This window comes from Melozone crissalis, unplaced genomic scaffold, assembly GCF_028551555.1.
Source record: "Melozone crissalis strain CALT ecotype California unplaced genomic scaffold, PUWL_Pcris_2 ptg000056l_1, whole genome shotgun sequence".
NCBI lineage: Eukaryota > Metazoa > Chordata > Aves > Passeriformes > Passerellidae > Melozone > Melozone crissalis.
Window position 1 is genome coordinate 4,329,897 of NW_026535834.1, and position 19,069 is coordinate 4,348,965.

The window sequence follows — 19,069 nt, forward strand, 5'->3', positions numbered from 1 at the left end:
TGCCAGTTGAATTCCACACTTCCTAACTCTGAGCAGTGCCAGCTTTTTGCTCTTGTGGGTAAGTCATAAATTATGTATTATTTAAGCATTCTGCATGTTAACTGTTTTGTGCTTCTCAATGACATCAGAACAATCTTCCCATGGCTGGGATCTGTTCCCTGTGCTCCTGCAGGCAGGAATCAACACCAGCACTGCTGGAATTGCCCTCTGCAATTGTTTTTTCACACTGAATATAATTCTTAACCCAAGTGTATTCCCTGTAATCTAAGGTAGGGGATAGTTCCCTGTTATACTGATTTAAAAGTCACCATTATTTAAGACCAGACAAACCCTGACAAAAAGGTTAATTGCAACCCAGTAGAGCTGCATTAATGCTTTATTAGGGGCAGCTAGTCATGTCGAGGTTTTTCAGAGCAAGTGCACCATAAAGGACATTAACATTTCACCTTGAGATTTTAAACTCTTCATAAACTCTGATGTATGAATTTAGCTTTAAAATAACATAATGTAGTTTATGAACTAAATATTTTTTTCAGCGTGGCTGCTAGCTGGGTGGTTAGATGTGCATTTGGAACTGTACACAAACCCAGTCAGAGAGACTGCAAATTTTCAACTCCTAATTAAATTATGGTGAGAGCTCTAAAGGTTTTATCACTTGCATTTAGTTATATTTGAAAATATTTTCTGTTTTGTAGCTTTGTGAGCTTGGAAATCCTTCTGATTCCAAGGCTTTGTCTCCACATAACCTTCAGGAAAGAGTCTCAGATGCCTTTTCCAACCTAAGCGATTCAATGATTCTGTCTCATCCATTCCAGCATCAATTCTGCTTGGGGAAGCCTCCCTTGCTGCAATTTGTTTGAACAGATTTTTACTCTGTTTTTTTTGGGTTTTTTTATGCTCTGCCATACACTGCATCAACATCTTGGAGCTGGCTGATGTTTCTCTCTGCCCAGGGAAGGCAGCAGGGATGAGGAGCAGGGTTGGAGCTGCTGGGGGTGTTTGTGGGCTGCATCCATCTGCAGGCTGTGGTGTTGGGGAGCAGGCTGGTGACCAGAAGGGCACAGAGAGGTCCCTGTGGCAGTGCAAGGGTGCAGCTGGCAGAAATGTGAAAATGTGAGGCCTCTAAATGAGTCTGGAAAGGATTTTGCACACAGAGAAAGCAGCGAGTGCAGCAGTGGAGGGGAGGTTTGTGCAGAGCAGCTGCCACAGAGCTGTGCCCATCCCAGAGATGCTGCACAGATGTGCCCATTTCAGCTGTCCAGTGTAAAACAGAATGATGGATTTGGGATCCCAGGGAGAGAGATGTGTGGGCATAATGCTGCTGTTGTTGGAGGAGGAGCTGATGGAAAGGCACGTGCTGTATTGAGGGAATAGTTTGGACTTTTGGGTGGTGGAGGGACAAAAGGATCAACTTCTAACCTTGAAATACCATCTCCCCCTCAGGCACCATGAAGTTTCTGTAGTGGTGTATGAATCTATACATTCATAAACCACTGAGTGGCTAAATGAGATCCTCAGATCCTTCTGGAAAGCTTTTCCTCCGAGGAGGAGGTGTTTGGGTGCTCTGACTTGCTTCACCTGACTATTCCCTTCCTCCACCCCATGCTCCTGCACTCCCCCAGGAATCCTGTCACAGCATCAACACCTTCAACCAGTGTCACAGCATCTAAGGTTTAGAAAAAATACCTTTTTTTAAAATTAATTTGGTATTCCTGTTTTTATTTCTCTTCAGAGGAACCTCTGGCTCAGCTGTTGTGCGAAGGACATCACAAAGTCATCCCTGTCTCAGTTAGACCCACAGTCAGAGGGCTGTCAAATTGACAGTCCTGTTTAGGGCAAGAGGGATAGTGGATGTAAACTATTTAATTGTGTCTAAAATACATGGAGGAAGAAGGAAGTTTCCTGCTTTGGAGGGCAGCATTACAGCTGGGCCAAAGCAGAGAATAGTTTTGCCCATGTCCATCAGCATGTTTGCCTTTTTCATGTCCTCTTCTTGTAACTGTTAAGCCTCCAGTTCACTGAGAATGCAGTAATTTTACTTTGAATAATGGATAGAAACAGGCAAATATTTTTCTAGGTTCCTGTTTAGGCGATCATTGTTTTGGATCCTGAGAGTGAATGTAGATCATGAGGGCATTTTTTTAAAGCAGGGGAACAAATGCTTCTTATTTTGTCCTTGGATAAGAACGTAATTAAAAGGAACCAGGGGAAACAATCATTTTATGTATAAGCTATTCCAGAATTTTCCATTTGAGGTGGTTCACATCTTTATGTGGAACACCCAGTTTAACTGCTTGTAAGGAGAAGCAGCTGCTGGCCTGATCTGGTGTGTGACCTGATGATGATGCTTTTCTGAGTGCAGTGGTGCAAGTTCAGGGTGCTTTTTTTCAGGCAGTGCTGTGGAAGAAAGATGCAATCCAGCTGAGCTGAAGAGAGCATCAAAAATGTTGCATTTTCTCATAGTTACACTTTTGGTTTTGCCCCTTTTGCACCTGCTATTTGTGCATCTCCTTTACTCCTTCCAGACTGAAAATATCTGTGAGGACAGACGGTCACTAATACTTGGGATAAAATTATCATTCTTTTCAAGTGTCTGTCTAAAGAGGAAAAGAAAGGAGAGACTCGTTTGAAGAAACATTGACAGCAGTAGGCAGCTATGCAAATTTTCCCTGGTCTATTTAAACATACACATTGGTTTTAAATATAATTCTGAACTTGTCTAGTCTACAACAAGGTCAAGAAAGAGAGAAATGTACCCTGTGCAGATTATTTCAGACACAAGGCAGCCTGTGTGCATTTTCACCTTCCCACTCATAACCCAGCATCTTGCTGTTGCTGTGTTTTTAGTTCTCTTGGGTTGTAAATAGGAAACAAAAGAACTTGGTACTTTTTTTCACACTATTGCAGATGAGTAGATTGGAGCAGGTAAAATAATGCTGGACTTGGTGCTGAGTTGGAGAAAAAAGTCATTTTAGTGTATTCTGTGCTTCCAGTGTCCAGAATCATGGGCTTCACAGGGCTGAAAGAAATGTGATAATGTGAATTCTCTAAATGAGGCTGGAAGGGTTTTGCAGAAGGTCTGCTCTGGCACAAAGCAAAGCTTTGGTCTTGGTGGAGAAAGGAGACAATGAAATGGTTTGTCCTGTGAAAAGAAGAGGTCACAGCAGATGAGCAGAGTGGTAACTTTGAATGCTAAAATGTGTGGCTTCTTTCTTTCACATGATATTGATGATTTCATGTGGTGGTAAAGAAGGATTGAAAAAAATGATAGTTTTTCCTTTCTTTTTATTTTTACAGCTAAAGGGTTGGTGTTTTCTGGTGTGCAGCTTATTGCTCCATCATCCTTAACTTCCCCAGGAATTCTGCATTTGTGGTTAATGCAGGACAGATGCTTTTCTTACCTAGAAAAGTGACAAGGGATTTCTCACCAGTTCTGCTTTTATAAGAGAGACATTTAAAACCCTGTATTTTTGAGAGGGATCTCTCAGCCTGCAAAGCCCCATGACACAGGATTTCTAGAGGGTACATGAAGCCATCTCCTGTCATTGCCAGCCTCTGACTCTTCTCCAGATCCTCCTCACTGCAGTAATTGACCACACCAGTGAGCAGGAGATGGGAGGGATCTCCCTCCTGGACCTGCTGGCAGTTCTGTGTCTCACCCAGCCAAGGATTTCCACCATGGACACATTCAGCTCAGTCCTCTGGGAATCCCCACACCATTTTCTGCCAAACCACTTCCCAGCATGTATTGTCCATGGGGTTGTACCTCCTTAGGTACAGGGCTTTTACCTCTCCCTGCTGGACATCCCCATGTCCCTGTCAGGAGCTGGAGTAGTGACAACACTGGGATGTGAGAAATGAGAGTAATTTGGGCTGCACCCAGCAGTTTGTCTGTGGTGGTTTTGTGTTTGCTGAGCACTTTTCCATCACTCTTGTATCAGCTGTGAGGCAGGATGGCAAAATAAAAGTTGGGGACTGGCCCATATTTGTCCTTCTGGACCACAGGGAAATATTTTTCCAGGGGAAGAGGACCATGACTGAGTACATGAGTGTGTGAGTACCTGCCCAGGATTGGAAGTGAGTGAGGACTCCTGGAGAAGAGCTGCTCTTTTTCCCTGGTTCTTGCTGTGTGTTTGCAGTGACCCAAAATAAATCACCTGCATGCAATGTGGCCTCCAGCAATTACTAGAAATGCTGGGGCAGAGCTGTCACAATGCTGTTCCCAGGCTCACTTGGTCTTTGAAATTGCTGGTTTAGAAAAATAAAGAACAGTTCTGACTTCTGTCTTAAAGCTTCTGCAGTTTTAGAGACAATTAGGAGAAGGAAAAGTGCAAGGATTTTTAAATAGAAATTAATAGTTCACAGATCACTGTATTCTGCCTTGACCTTGTTAAATAGAGAAAGTGCATATTCCTAATTGAATATCCCTGTAAGCTCCAGAAGCATGAGACATATCCAAAGCTCACATTTAAAGTTTACATTTGAAAAGTTAATAAAATGCTTCTATTTTTTACCTTTTCCCAGTGAATTTTTTATGTGCATTTTTGAGGTCATGTATAAATAGCCTGACACAAATGTTTGTGCAGTGCTGGTGGCATGTCATGATATTTTAAGCTGTTCTGATTGTGAAATGATGAACAATGGATTTACATTTGTGTGAATGTGATATGTATGTGGTAAATGGCAAAGTCAAGTTTGTACATAATTTTTTTCTTGAAGTTTTACTGTCTTTTCTGTTCCCTGCTTGCTATTTCATCTCCCTCAGGGCTTCCCTTAACATTCCAAATCCCTGACTTGGAATTTAAAGGCATTTAAAATATAAACCATTTTAAAATAAGCCTAGCACTGGCACAGGTTGCCCAGAGCAGCTCTGGGTGCCCCATCCCTGGGAGTGTTCAGGCCCAGGTTGGATGGGCTTGGAGCAATCTGGTCTGGTAGAAGATGTCCCTATCCATGGCAGGAGGTTGGAATGAGAGGATCTTTAAGGTCTCTTCCAACCCAAACCATTTTGTGATTCTGTGATGATTCTAATGTAGAAATGCTATGTTCCCTTTCTCAGATACTAATATTTTCCCTAATTTTCAGCATTCAAATTAAATGAAAGTGAAACCTTCTCCTGAACTCCTTTCCTGTCTATAATTGATATTTTATCCACAACTCTCTGATAAAACAATGACATTATACCTGGCTAAACTGAATGTTCAGCATCTCCTTCCATATCCTTGGGAATATGTTTCCTTCCTAAAGATACTTGGATTTTCAATTTTCCTGCTCAATACTGAGGTGCTACACTGCTGAAAATCCTGCTGTTGTCTTTGCTGCACCCATCTACCCCATCCACTGATGCATCCACACCATCACAAACACTGGGGTGTTTTTCCAGCAGGAATGACTTACTGACATGTCCCTGGGCTGGTGCTGCTGTCAGTGACAAACTGCTCCTTGCCAGGTGCTGCAGGAAAATGTTCCTCAGGGGCAGCTCAGTGTGTGGGTCGCAGGCTACAATTAAAGCAGATGTTTATCATTAGTATAATAGCTATATTTATTTCTTAATGCCATTTGAAATCAAGTTCTTAATCTGAATTCAAATGCTTAATTGTATTTTTTCTTCTAGTTTGAAGCATTGCTACTGGTGCAGTCTTTTTAATTTTTTCCAGTTTATTTTTGTCCCTGAAGTCTAGCTGGGGCAAAAGACCAGTAAAGACTTAAGATCAGACTTCTGGGGCTGCTCCAGTGGTCCTGAATCAGCAGGAGCCTTTCTGTAGCTGGGAAGGATTTTTCGTCAGCAGGATTTGCAGGCTTGGGAAGCTTTTGCCTGAACTTCAGTGGCTTAGAATTAGATTTCAGCAGCAGAGAATGTCCCCAGAAGGCTGAAAACGGGATGTCATCCCTCTAACACAACGTCTCCAGAAGGCAGAGGAGAGAATGTTTTGATTCCTTTCACATTTACCTGTGCTGCCTTGAAGAAGCAGCATTTTCCCTCTTTTGCAAGCTCTTTAAGCACGGAGCCTTAAGCCGCTCTGTGCGGCAATTTAGAGAAACCATTCATGTCTGAGACTGAACATCGCTAAGCAGAAAGGATCCTTACTAGCATTGGATGATGCCTGGGTAGTTCTGATGTGATTTCTGACACGGTTCCCTTCTTTCCCTGCAGGCTGGACCAAGTTTGCCCGGCTGACGCGGGCGCTGACCAACAGCCGCAGCGTGCTGCAGCAGCTGACGCCCATGAACAAGGCTGAGGTGGTGCACAAGCACTCCCGCCTGGCCGAAGTAAGTGCCTGTCCTGGGTTGACAAGATGATGCTTTTATCTCCCATCATCTTGTTCTGAATAATAAGTTTTGCACCTTTAGGACTTGTTCCAGAGTGTGAAGGGGGGAGAGAAGAAGCTGCAGTTTGTTTTCCGACACCGCACTCACTCCTCCACTTCCCTCCTCCTGGACTGTGTTTGCGGATGGACAGACAGCAGGACAGAGCTCTTCTTTGTTTTAGTTAGTTTAGCTAGCTGAGGCAAAGAAGTTCCCTGGACTGTGGGTTTTTTCCTTTTTCTTTGGGCCTGTTCAAACCTGCTCTGGCCTGAACACTCAGCAGAGCACCGGTAGCTCCACCTGAGGCCCACCAGGCCGGGCCTGGGCCGCGACATTTCCAGCACCAAGAGTCTGAGTGAGCTGAATTGCAGCCTGGGGAGGGACTTTCTCAGTTTGTCATCTCTTTTGGAGCAGCAACGGGTTTTATTGTTTAATATTGTTTAGATTTTATTGTTTAATAAACAGGGTTTTTTCCACTTTTCTCCAAGGAGGTATTTTTCTCCCGGACCGTTGTGGGGAGGGAGAAAAATTGATTGAATCTGCTTTCCTAGAGGGGCCCCTTTGGGGGTTCTCTCCAAAATTTGCTCTGAACCAGGACAGTGGGGTGGACGCCAGCCTGCTCCCTTCCTGGGGAGGTGGGGGAAAGAAAATCCACCCTAATTCCCATTTGGAAAGGATTTTCTTAGAGGAAAATATTTCCTGACTCTGATTTTTTCAGCCTCGCCTCTACTCGTCGTAAAGCAGCTCCACGTGGCAAGCTCACGTGTTTAGGACAGGTCATAAAACACTTTCACTTAAATGACACTATTTCTGTGCACACAGTCCTCAGCTTCCTGGGTGTTCCTTAACTTGGGGTGCAGAGTGTGCTTCTCTGCTGTGCTGTCTCACAGGGACATGGAACCAGGTTTGATGTCCTTGAATCTCTCTCCGAGGAAAATGGGATTGTTTGAGAAACCTCTTGGAAGCATCCCTGTCTAGGTCCCCATGGCCTGCATATAATACCCTGATCTTGACTTTCCTGCAAAGCCATTGCTACAATATTTCCCCCATCACTTTTATCTTCAGAACTGATGAAATGAACTCTTTGGCAGGTTGCAAATATCTCCTTAACAGTGCAGGTGGTGCAACAAGTGAATACCTTCAGGTTAACTTATGAAACAGAGATACTGCCTTCACCTTCATGTCCACTGGTAATGAAAAATAAATTGGTCAAAAATACAGGATCAAAATATATGAGCTACTGAAAAAGACAGCCCTTGTGCCAGAGAACTTATCCTGGCAAGTGGCTGTGGAGACCACTGAACTATAATGATTTCTATGATTATTTCTATCATGCTGCATGTAAATCACCAAAGAATACACAATATCTTGTTAGTCAGCTGCATTCACCACAGACTGTCTGAATTATTTCTGTGTACAGCTAATAAAAATGACTGGTAACTGTTAAGTCTGATAAGGTGAGCAGCACATTCTGCAAGGGATGAGCTGTGAAGATAATGCTCCTCCTCAGATACAGAAATATGGAAAATGGGGCCTGTGCAGCAACGGTGAACCCCCCCTCAGTCTGCCTTCCTCACAGCACTTTGTCTACAACGCACTTTCCAGCCATAAAGTACTTTTAAGAGAGGAGTTTGCACACCCTGCAAGCAACTAGTCCTAAGTACAGCGTCATCCCAGCTATTCCTGAGCACATCTACTTCCTTACTTGAGGTTCTGCTTGAGGTAGAACTGATAGCAGCTTTAAATGTTTGATTTTTTTGTTTTCATTACCTTTCCGGTTTTATCAAAGTGAACTTTGATAATAAAAATCTCAAATTATCGTGATGAAAACCCACAATTTTCAGGTGTTGGCAGCGTGGCGTTTTCCCTTGAATGGTCCCATACCAATAGCTTGGATAAATGATAGATTATTGACACCTCATGCTTTTCAAAATCATGATGGTTCATTGTCCTGTAAATCCAGTTACAGCCATTCTTGGAAATTGTTCACCAGGACCACTATAGCTAGAGGAAAAAAAAATGGCAAGGGAGATTTAAATCAGGGAGCAGCAAAACCTCAAGTAAGGGAGTAGGTGTGCTCAGGAATAGCTGGGATGAGGTTGTACTCAGGAGAAGTTGCTTGCATAGTATGCAGACTCCTCTCTTAAAAGTACTTTATGGCTGGAAAGTGATTTGTAGGCAAAGTGCTGTGAGGAAGGCAGACTGAGGGGGGGTTCACTGTTGCTATACAGGTCCCATTTTCCATATTTCTGTATCTGAGGAGGAGCATTGTCTTCACAGCTCATCCCTTGCAGAATGTGCTGCTCACCTTATCAGACTTAACAGTTACCAGTCATTTTTATTAGCTGTACACAGAAATAATTCAGACAGTCTGTGGTGAATGCAGCTGACTAACAAGATATTGTGTATTCTTTGGTGATTAAAATCCATGCAGCATGAAAGAAATAATCATTATAGTTCAGTGGTCTCCACAGCCACTTGCCACCCACTCACCATGTCAAACTCAGCATGAGATTATGTTAAGAATAATAATTATGCTTTTACAGTATCGTGGGAGCTCCCAAGCACTCCACCACCAGAGGCACAGGGAACTATCAAGCATATGTTAATCACATTCTGCTTGAGCCCTAAGTAGTTTATTTTTCCAGCTCTAGTGTGGACATTTCCAGCTCCTGCCCCAGTGAACAAGGCAAGGAACAAACAGGCCTGAAGAAACCAGGGCAAGAAGTCCCAGAGCTGATTTATCAGCAAAGTGTTGGGCACTGATGTGTCCCAAGAGATATCTGGAGATAACAACCTGGAGTTTGATATTTTATATGTCTCACCAGGGGTTTGGCATCTGTGCTTGTCTCTGGCAAGTGCCATTGGTACCACACCACTCCACAGAGGGCTCTGGGTTACACTGGGGCTGGTGTGACATGAGGATGTTGGCAAAGGGAGCAGCCACAGACTCCTGGAGGTCTCTGCTGCTCTCCCACTGCTGCCTGTGTACTGGTCCAGTGCCTTTCTGGCCATGGGATAATTCTGTGCAATTCTGCTGACCCTGTAGAAAAGAAATAGCTAATTAATGGAACAAGTTAGTTTTTCATTGTGTCAGCTCCACTGACTTTCCCTACAGATCCTGATTTCTCAATATGGGCTGAGGGAGGGTGGGAGCAGGTAGGCAGGAGCAGGTTTGCATCCCTTCAGCCTGACACTGGCCAGGATTCTACATCTTGGGAAGGCACATTCCCCATCACAGAATGAGGAAGGCTGCTGTCGTTGTCCCTTGGTGTTTCCTGGAGAACAGATTTTCAGCAGAGCCAGACTTTTACTGTCTGATCTCAGCAATAGCTTTCTCTTAAAAACACCTTAAAGACAAGACTGCAAAGAATTAATGGAGAATCCCTATCTGTGGTGCTTGAGTTCATATTCTTAGTTATTATACAGTTTATTCAGAGCCATTTACTCCTCTCCATTGAGGAAGGAAGGATCCTGTATTTCATCAGCTTCACACATCTGAGGCTGCTGTTTTCAATCCTGGAAATATGGTGCATCATTCAGTATGGGGCAGCTGTTAGGCTGGAATGAGTTTTAAAGTTGCTGTAATTACTTATTTTATCCCATACAGACTTCAGATCCCCTGATGGATCCCCAAATGGATCTTTCAGTTGTCAGTGCAATAAATTACCATGTGTGTGTTCCTTTGTGCTTTTGTCTCTTGTGTTGGGCTGAGATAAGAGGTAATTAGATTAGCTGGGAATGCCTTAAGTGAATTTGGCTTGGTTTTTGCAGTGTTTCCAGTTCCACAATTTTACAGCAGTGAGCATGCAGGAGATTATAGTCCTATGCAGAAAAAATGAGAAGTAATTACAGGAAATAAAGGAGAACCCACTAGTGATACTGAGCTTGTGGGAGCAACAACTTTTTGAAGAAAATACGAAGGAACTGTGATATTGGCAGGGTTTTAGGCGGAGGTTGTGCACATGATGCCTCATTTTAGGAGGTCAGCCAGCAAGGCTGGGGTCACCTTTGATAGGGTGTTGCTCTGGCTCAGGAGTGATTTAAAAAAGAGATCAGGCACAAAGAATTAGTCTTGTAACTATTACAAATCTGAATGAGTGTTCATGTTTAGATTATGTATTAGGAAGAAGCTCCTTTTTCTGAGGCTGGTGAGGCATGGGAGCAGGTTGCCAGAGAAGCTGAGGCTGGCCCATCCCTGAAAGTGCTCAAGGCCAGGTTGTGTAGGGCTTGGAACAACCTGATGTAGTGGAAGATTCCCTGCCCATAGCAGGAGGGCTGGAGATAGATCATCCTTTTGGTCCCTTCCAAACCTAAATCATTCTATGATTTTATGTTCATAACTGCAAAGCATCTGCTGGTGTGGCAGTACCCAAAACCTCTGTATGGAGCCTCTCTTCCCTTGCTGTTGGCATGGTTTCCCCTCAGTCCATCTGCAAAGACCTTCCTTTTTGCAGGAACATCCTGAGGTGCCATGCTGCTCCCATTCATTGAGTGATAGCTGCCTCTACACGTCCTAAATAAATCAGATTATTTAGAAAATGTGGGTTGCCTTGCAATGTTCAAAGAGCACAGTCCTGTCTCTGCTGTTCCTCACAGAAGCCTGTAGGACCCATCACTGGATCCTGTTCACTGAAAACTGTAACATTTGTCTCTCTGCCTCCTACAGGTTCTCCAGCTGGGATCTGATATTCTTCCTCAGTACAAGCAAGAAGCTCCAAAGACTCCACCACACATTATACTCCACTATTGTGCTTTCAAAACCACCTGGGACTGGGTCATCCTAATTCTAACCTTCTACACAGCAATCATGGTTCCATATAACGTGTCCTTCAAGACAAAGCAGAACAACATTGCCTGGCTGGTGCTGGACAGCGTGGTGGACGTTATTTTTCTGGTGGACATTGTTTTGAACTTTCACACCACCTTTGTTGGCCCTGGGGGAGAGGTTATATCTGATCCCAAGCTCATAAGGATGAACTACCTGAAGACGTGGTTTGTGATTGATCTTCTGTCCTGTTTACCATATGACATCATCAATGCCTTTGAGAATGTGGATGAGGTGAGTGGCTGTAGTCTGTCTCAAAGGGGTTGTTTGAACTAAAGGTTCATTTAGAAGCTTCTTCCCTGGTGCTTTGTGTAGGCTGACCTAGAGCAGAGACTAGACAGAGTTAAAGTAGGGATTTATTAAAAGGGCTCAATGGATCCACCTTGGGCAGCACAAGAGCCCAACCAGGGCTACACCCAAGATGAACTAAAATGGTCACAGAATGTGCAATCAGTCAGGAGGTCTCATACTTTTATAAGTTCTGGTTCATTTGCATGTTGGAGTTAATTGTCCAGTTATAGCTCCAGCTATAACTGAATTCCCATCCTTCTTGTTTTTCTCTCTTCAGTCCAATGTTGTTTATGCTTTTGGGCCTGAGACTTGGATAATTTGTCCTTGGTCCCCAGCTAGAGAAGGACTTGTTTTGTCTCCCTACTCTGTGCAGAGAGCTCACCATCCCTTAATATATCTCAGAACTACACACTAAAGCAGCACAGAATCTGAAAAATAGAAAAGCTAAAACCTGAGGCGTCACCCAGTGAGGCAGCTCAAGTTCTGTGCAAATATAGGGGGTTGGCCTTGAGCTGCTGGGATTTACCGGCAAGATGCTCCTGTGTTGGTGGAGAGGTGTCTTAGGGTTCCAGTACCATGTGTGGATGTTTATTTTAGAGATGGGGGTTTTAGAGTTGCTTGAGTGTCATCCAAAAGCATTGGTGCAAATCCCTGTCAGAGTGGGCTGGGCCAGTTGGGATGTCCCCTGTCACAGCCTCCCTTTTCAGCTCGGCCTTTGGGCAGCTCTGACCCATTGCAGGCCTTGATTACGGTTCTGTTATTGCTCTGGCTGAAGCTGGTGACAAATTTGCCACTTATATGAAAGCAGGGAATGGCTCTGAATAAGCATTTTTTAAAATCCTGCCCTAGGACTACCTTTAGAACCAGGCTGTAATTTTTTTAATACCATTTTAAATGTTTGATTGAGAGAGAGATTTATTTCCATTTTTTTTGTACAATTATTCAACTACGGCTAAAATTTGAGAAACTGTTTGAGGAGAGAGAACATAAATATCAAAGATGGATGCTGAATGAAAGCTTGTTAACTGTAAGAGTGTTAACATTTATGCAGTTGAGCTTGCAGCCTAAGCTAATACAGAAAACAAGCAATAACTACAACAAATAATGCATGCACGAGTCAGTGTACAGAAATTCATTATTAAAATGGAACTGTAATGGCTTTAGGACTTGTTTTAATTTTTCTCTAGAGCATTTTATCTTCAGGGCCATAAACAGATGAAAAAGCCTCTGTTCATTTTTGAACATTTTAGCAGTTTTTTCTTAGAACACCGTTTAGTGGGGTTTTTTGTTTGTTAGTTTTTTAATTCTCAATTCTGCACTTATATATCCTCACTATACGAAACCTACATTCTTTTTTTTTTTTTAATGCAGGTTTTACTGCAAATTTTGTAGAGCTCCTTTAAAATTCCATCCCTGCCTCTGCGTGCTGAGTAGCATCTTTTGACATTGTTCCATTTTATTTATAGCAAATATGACAGAAGTGATAATACTTGCAGCTTAAATTCAAGATCCTATGAGGGCTGCCCATCTGAAACCAGGTTGTACAGTCAGGCTGTGTAAGAAGGTGATATTAGCAAGGCTGTAGATGTAATACATCTTTTAAAAGTAACCAGTTTCAGACTCAGAGGAGCCTGATTTTTGTAAAACATGCAGCATTATCTCCAGATTTTTGAGCTTTAATATGTAAAACAAACAGAAAATTTCTGTGCCCAAGCAGGACAAATTTAAAGGATGAGGTTAACCTCTTTCTCTAACATATGCATGGGAAATAAACCACCTACAATATTTGTGTCAGGGAAGAGAATCTTGACAGAGCATTATAATTGAGACACACCTAAAGTGACAAACTTTAATCAAAATGTAATAACCATAGCAAGGTATCATGAACTCCAGTGATCCTAGAGCAGCTGTCATTTGCTTTCAAACAAATGAAACATTAACTCCTTTTTAATAAAGGAGACAACACTAAGATTCCCTTGTCATGAAGCAATGTGTTATGGCTCTGGAGCCTCCAGCAGGTTTATATTTACTTGATTTCCCTCCCCTCCATCTCCAGCTTTCCCTAGTGTCTGAAAAGAAATTGAAGTGATTTTGAAAACAGGTATGTAAACAGTCAGCCTTTCCTCCCTGGGTCTACATTTTCTCTTTTCCCTGTCCTTCAGGGGAGATCTTGTTATTTTTTGTGATATGTCTTCATTTGTGACATTTAAGTCTTTTGAGCTGGTTGGTGTGTTCTGGGTGGTTGCAGTTATTAATTCTCTTTATCATAATTTGGTTTTTAACTTTTATTTTAACTGGTGCTTCTTGCCTGGAATTTAACTTTTTGGCCCCCCAGCAGCAGGGTGTTCAAACACTGTTCATAGGTAAAGAATACAGAAATCCATAATCTTAATTTGGGAGAGATACTCTGAATAAAATCAATGTTTCTTGTTAGAAAATGGGTGTTTCCTTTTTAAGGTAAGCAGGAGAGAGAAGAGTTCTTTTAGCAAAGGTTTTAGCTCTTTGTTTTGGCCTTGGATGTTGGATAAAAGTCTTAAAGTTGATGATTGTGGCATTTCAGATAAAGTTGCAGTAAATGAGCTTAGCAATAATGACCTTGGGTGCAGGTCCTGGTGCTCTTTGAATTCTTGGTGTGTTGGTGAGGGATGGACCCAAATCAGAGTGAACAGCCCTAAAAGCCAGCTGAGTGAAAGGTGACTTCCCAAACTTCCCTTGTTTTTCCCACATCTGACCCTTGTAGTCCCACATAAAGCATTAAATGCTTTTTTGCTAGTTGTTAAGGAGCTGGATGAGAAGGGAGAACACCATTGGAGGGGGTTTCTTTTCCTCCCTGGGGGCAGATCTCTCACTCATGAAGAAGGATATGGCCAAGGAGGTTTGGGATTTTGTCTCTCTGTTGTATCCATAGACTGCTCTATGTGATACAGGTGCTTGAGGTGAACTGAGATGCCTTAAGCACTAGAGTGCTATTTATAATGCCAAAATTAAGGAGGAGATAAATTGAAAGATTAAAAAAATAAGGTTGAAAGAAGGAAATGTGTGTTTTCTTACCAAGGGTTTGAGTCCTTCAAATGTATCCAGGGTAGGATCTGTGTCATTTCCCTCACAGACAACTTTAGGTGAAGGCTGGAGTTCCCACCTGAGGCAAGCATGACTGCAAATCAAAGTTATTTTGTTGCTGAGTACATGTAGAGCCTTGGTAGAAGGATTTGATGGAGAGGATTATGACACACAAATTGAGAGCTGGGGGGGATTAAGATGATTTGAGGCAGAATTAGAGGTGTTGGTAACTCCAAACCTGGAGTTACAGAGCCAGGCTGTTGGAGTCTGCTCAGGGGGATTGGGATGTGTGAGAGGGAGGGGGAAAGGGAACATAATGAGAAACACCTTGTTGGCATTTAAGATGATGTGATGGATGAGGAATTAAGTGGCTAAGTGGTATTGAAAGGGCAGGAAAACAAGGTAAAATAGGCTGGAGAAAAATGAACTAATGGAGAATCCTTAGTGGGATATTTGATTTAGGAAACTTGCTAGGATGATAGTCCCAGACCCAGAAAATCAGAAAAATGCATATCTTTTCTAATTGGGCAGCATATCCTGCACTGATATACATTCTGGCTAAACCAAAACCTTACAGAAAACCTTTCCTATACAGAAGTGAGACAGGGGACAGCATAGTGGGGAATCTAAGCAGTTTTCAAGCAACAAACCAGAACAGAGTATCTGTGCTCAGAGTCTCTGAAACATGGCTGAAATTTTTTTTCGTATGAGAGTTCTCAAAAACTTCAGATTTAGTCTAAAAGTGTCTGTGTGTCTCTTCTTTAACATAATGCGAAACAATAACAACAACAACAACAACAACAAACCCACTAAACTTTAGATTAAAGGAGAATGTGGTGTTTGGATCCAAAGGTTTTGGTCCCATGAAGTTCCTGTAGGTATTAGGATGTGAAGTGTGTAGAGACTGGAAATTGGATTTTTGTCTTGAAGTTCCATGTTGAAGCTTGCAGTGATTCTAATTTTTTTTTTCCGTGAGTAATGAGCTGCATGTAACAACTCTTCCACTGCTGTATGCCCCAGTTGATAAAATTTATAAAATCACAATTCCCTGCTTTTGAAGCTGGAGAATTATGTTACCTTGAGATACAGCCTTTTTATGTATTCTGCCTATTAGAGAGAGAAATATCCAACCTCTCTCAGTCTGGGCTACCAAAAAATGTTTGTAAACATTTTTTCCATACAAGTCAGAATTATCAGCCCTATATTGTGATGAAAATGTCAGCAAATTTGCAGGTGCCCAAGGATTCTGATCAGGTATGGTCAAACCATGCTAAAATCTCCCTTTGGGACCAAATACATTGATTGGCATCCCAGGACACCAGGAATGTTGGGCAGGTGTTTGGATCTTGTCTTCACATGCATTTGAGCCTCTACAAATAAGTATTTTGAGTAAATATTCCCCAAACTAGATGGATGGACAAGCTTTTGGCCAAATGTAAAATTCTTCCACAAATTAAGGGTTGAATTCAGCTGAAAAAGCTTCTTACTATTTTGAAAAATATGATTTTTTTTCTGGGAATTTTAACTGAGATTCATGAATTTCTGAGTTTGTCATGAAATAATATTTAGAAGCTAGATCTCCTCTGTGCCAGAAACATGGTTCTGAAATAACAGATCACGTACTGTGAAGAAAGGGATCCACAAAGTCAGGGAGGGATCCAGATGGTTTTCAGATGAGTTGTGTAAAAGATCATCCTTTTTGCAGAAATTAATTTTTGCAAGGCAATGGCTGGAAATGAGAGCAGAGAAATTTAAATGACCTAAACCAAAATTCTGTGCCTGTTGTTTAATAATGTAAGACTACATGACCCAGTGGCCTTTAAAATTTAGTGATCTATACAGGGCACATAAAGCACGGACTCCTTGTAATTGTAATTTTCTTTTAATTGCTATTATCGATCTATTTCAGCACTGTCAGGAACTTCTTTGTATCACTGCAATTAATAGAAACTAAAATTGCAATGTCTGTAAATTGAAAGCAAACAAGAGCTGATTAAGCTGGTGTAGCCATGTTCACACCTGCAGTGCTTTACTGCAAACATTTCCTTTATGGGAGATATTTGAAGGAGAGTTTTTGGGCACCAGGCTGAGTGGTGTATGCAAGGTGAAGATAAATTGGTGTCTTTCAAGAGTGTGACTTTGGCTCTGAAGTACAGTCTATGGCTAGCTAGCTATTTTAGATCTTGGTGGCTGACATGGAGAAAATAATTCCCAGAACTAAATCCTGGCTGCAACCAAGTGTTAAACTACAGTGGAAATTCCTAGCAAGAAATGACAGAAGCACTAACCCTGGGACCTGGCATTTCCCCCCTTGTTATGCACTCAGAAGAAAATTTAATGTGGAGAATGCTGTCATTCTGTTGTAGTGTGTGAAAACCCACAGTAGAATAATACAGTGGCATGGGTATGGTATTAAGTTATAAAAGTATCCACTGTAGGTATATATTTTGTAAAATTTCCACCATTTTCACCCCTTTCACTTAGTCACCTCTGTCACCCCATTGCACTGACTTGCAGAATTGCATCTCTTCTCTTTGGCTTTTATTCTAAGGTTTTATTAAAGTTCTGCCACCAGTTAATTAGGCAGCTTTAAATTTTTTTCCTTAATTAATTAACCAGCTACTTTAATGCTGTACAAGGTCTGGGATATGTCTGCAGGTTTCCCTGTGGAAACACCTGAAAGTCTCCATGATGTGAGAGGCAACTTGTGAAAGGAAGGAGCTGAGCCAGAGCCAGGGCAGGGGGTGGTGGGTGACCTGACAGCCTCATACACCTCTCTGATGTGGGTTCTGGCACATGAACTGTAATTAGATCTCCCAGTGGTCTTTTTTTATTCCATTTTTTAAATATTTTATTTCAATGTAGTGTATATATTGCTGGGAAGCAGATGTTGGGTTCAAGCCATTTAAATCAAGTCTTCAGTCAGAGCTGTGTAAGCTGATACAGAGTCCAGCAGAAGAAATGGTTTGTGGAGCACTTTCAAGGGAAGCTTGGAGTCCTGTGTGATCCCTATTGCTCACAAAGGAAGGGAAGGTTTACAAAGGAGATGAGGAAATGAAACAATCTGATCAGATGCTCACTGAAGTGATGCTGATGGCAGTAGCACAAATTCCTATTTTGTCCTCTGCCCACCTTCTCTACGTGAGTGAACATTATAATATTTCATGATACTGTCTTTTTTCTCTTTTTTTGGGCACACTCACGCACTAACAAATAAGCAGTTCAAGATGCCACATCCCCCTTGTATCTAGAAAAAATATTTTGCAATCACCCTTGTCTTTATAACCTCAGTTATTTACTGTTTGACATGTGCTGCACTGTATGGTTGTGCCATAAACAATTCACTGGAATTTTATTTATAATGTTACAGCTTATTGACATTTGTGTTGGAGGAAAAAACAAGGAAAGTTTCTCCATCCCTCAGGTAAAAAACCAGAAGATAAATCCCAAGCAATAAATTTAAGGGTACTTTTGGAAAATGCACCAAGAAACCTGCTTACTTACATTTTGCTGCAAGGACTGAAATTTTTGCTCACTGAAGTCACTATTCCCATTGCTTCCAGTGGTGCAGAGTCAAGTATTAACTGGGCTCTGCTTATATCTGGACCTGGGATCTAGGTAGCTGGTGCAGAAGGAAAGCCCTTTACTCCTGTGTGTGTCTACATAGTTGAATGCAACTCTAAATTCTGCTTTTAAAGTGGTGATAAATCAGAAATGTTGCTGGTTTTTGTTTTGTTTTTTTGTCATTTGCTCATTTTGACACGTAGCTCTATAGCTCTGCAGCTTTATTATATTAATTGTTTACCAAGAAATAAAGATTTCTGATACAAGTTAGAAGATTTACTTTAACATTAACTCCAGTAAAGCAGAATTAAGGAGCTAACCAGGGATTTTGGAGCTAAGCTCTATTTAAGTAGCTAAGCTCGAAAATTTCTTTTGGGAATGATTTGCTGGTTGCATTTCAAACAGCCTTTACCTCCTCCAGGATACTCCTCCTGCTCTGCACAGAATAGAAGGTTTTGGTTGTGTGCCTGCAGGCTCACCTGCTGGTGTTGGCAGGGCTCACCCTTTCAGTCATTCCCAAAATCTGTAAGCACTTTGTTTCCTCTTACATCGTGGAACAACTGTTTGGTGGAGATTGCCCAAGGTTTACAAAAATCCTGCCTCTTTCTCTCCTTCAATACTTTAATTACAGAATTCACAGAATCAGCTATGTGATTTATTTTGGAGATTTTTTGGTTTTGTTTTTTACTTCTGGTGAGAGAAAGGTAATGAAAATTTTGCCCACGCATCTTTAAAGAAGGTATTTGGACTGTATTTCAAAATGTGCTAAGCATGAGATTCACCTGATGAATTCACCACACGGGGCCAGGCATTGTCCACAAGGAGGTACAGGCAGTTTGGGGCAGGGCTCCTCATGTTCTAAGATGCATCTCCAGTGTAGGTTTGAGGAGTCATTCTGCCCTAAAACTTCAATTTCTCACCCTGGAATGTAGTGACACTGCTGTGATAGCTCAGATGCAAACTTCTCTGTGGTCTAGTTTGGGCTGGGGTGAAATATATCCCCCTTGGGACTGAATTTGC

General features: G+C 42.0%; 1 protein-coding gene across 1 annotated transcript in view; it reads left to right on the forward strand.

The window, feature by feature from the left end:
• Positions 1-19,069, forward strand: part of KCNH5 (potassium voltage-gated channel subfamily H member 5) — a 153,247-nt gene that overhangs the window by 31,973 nt on the left and 102,205 nt on the right. The window contains exons 5-6 of the mRNA XM_054286716.1: positions 6,155-6,270; positions 10,976-11,368. Of these exons, the coding sequence (XP_054142691.1) occupies positions 6,155-6,270; positions 10,976-11,368 (509 nt within the window). The remainder of the gene's footprint in view (positions 1-6,154; positions 6,271-10,975; positions 11,369-19,069) is intronic.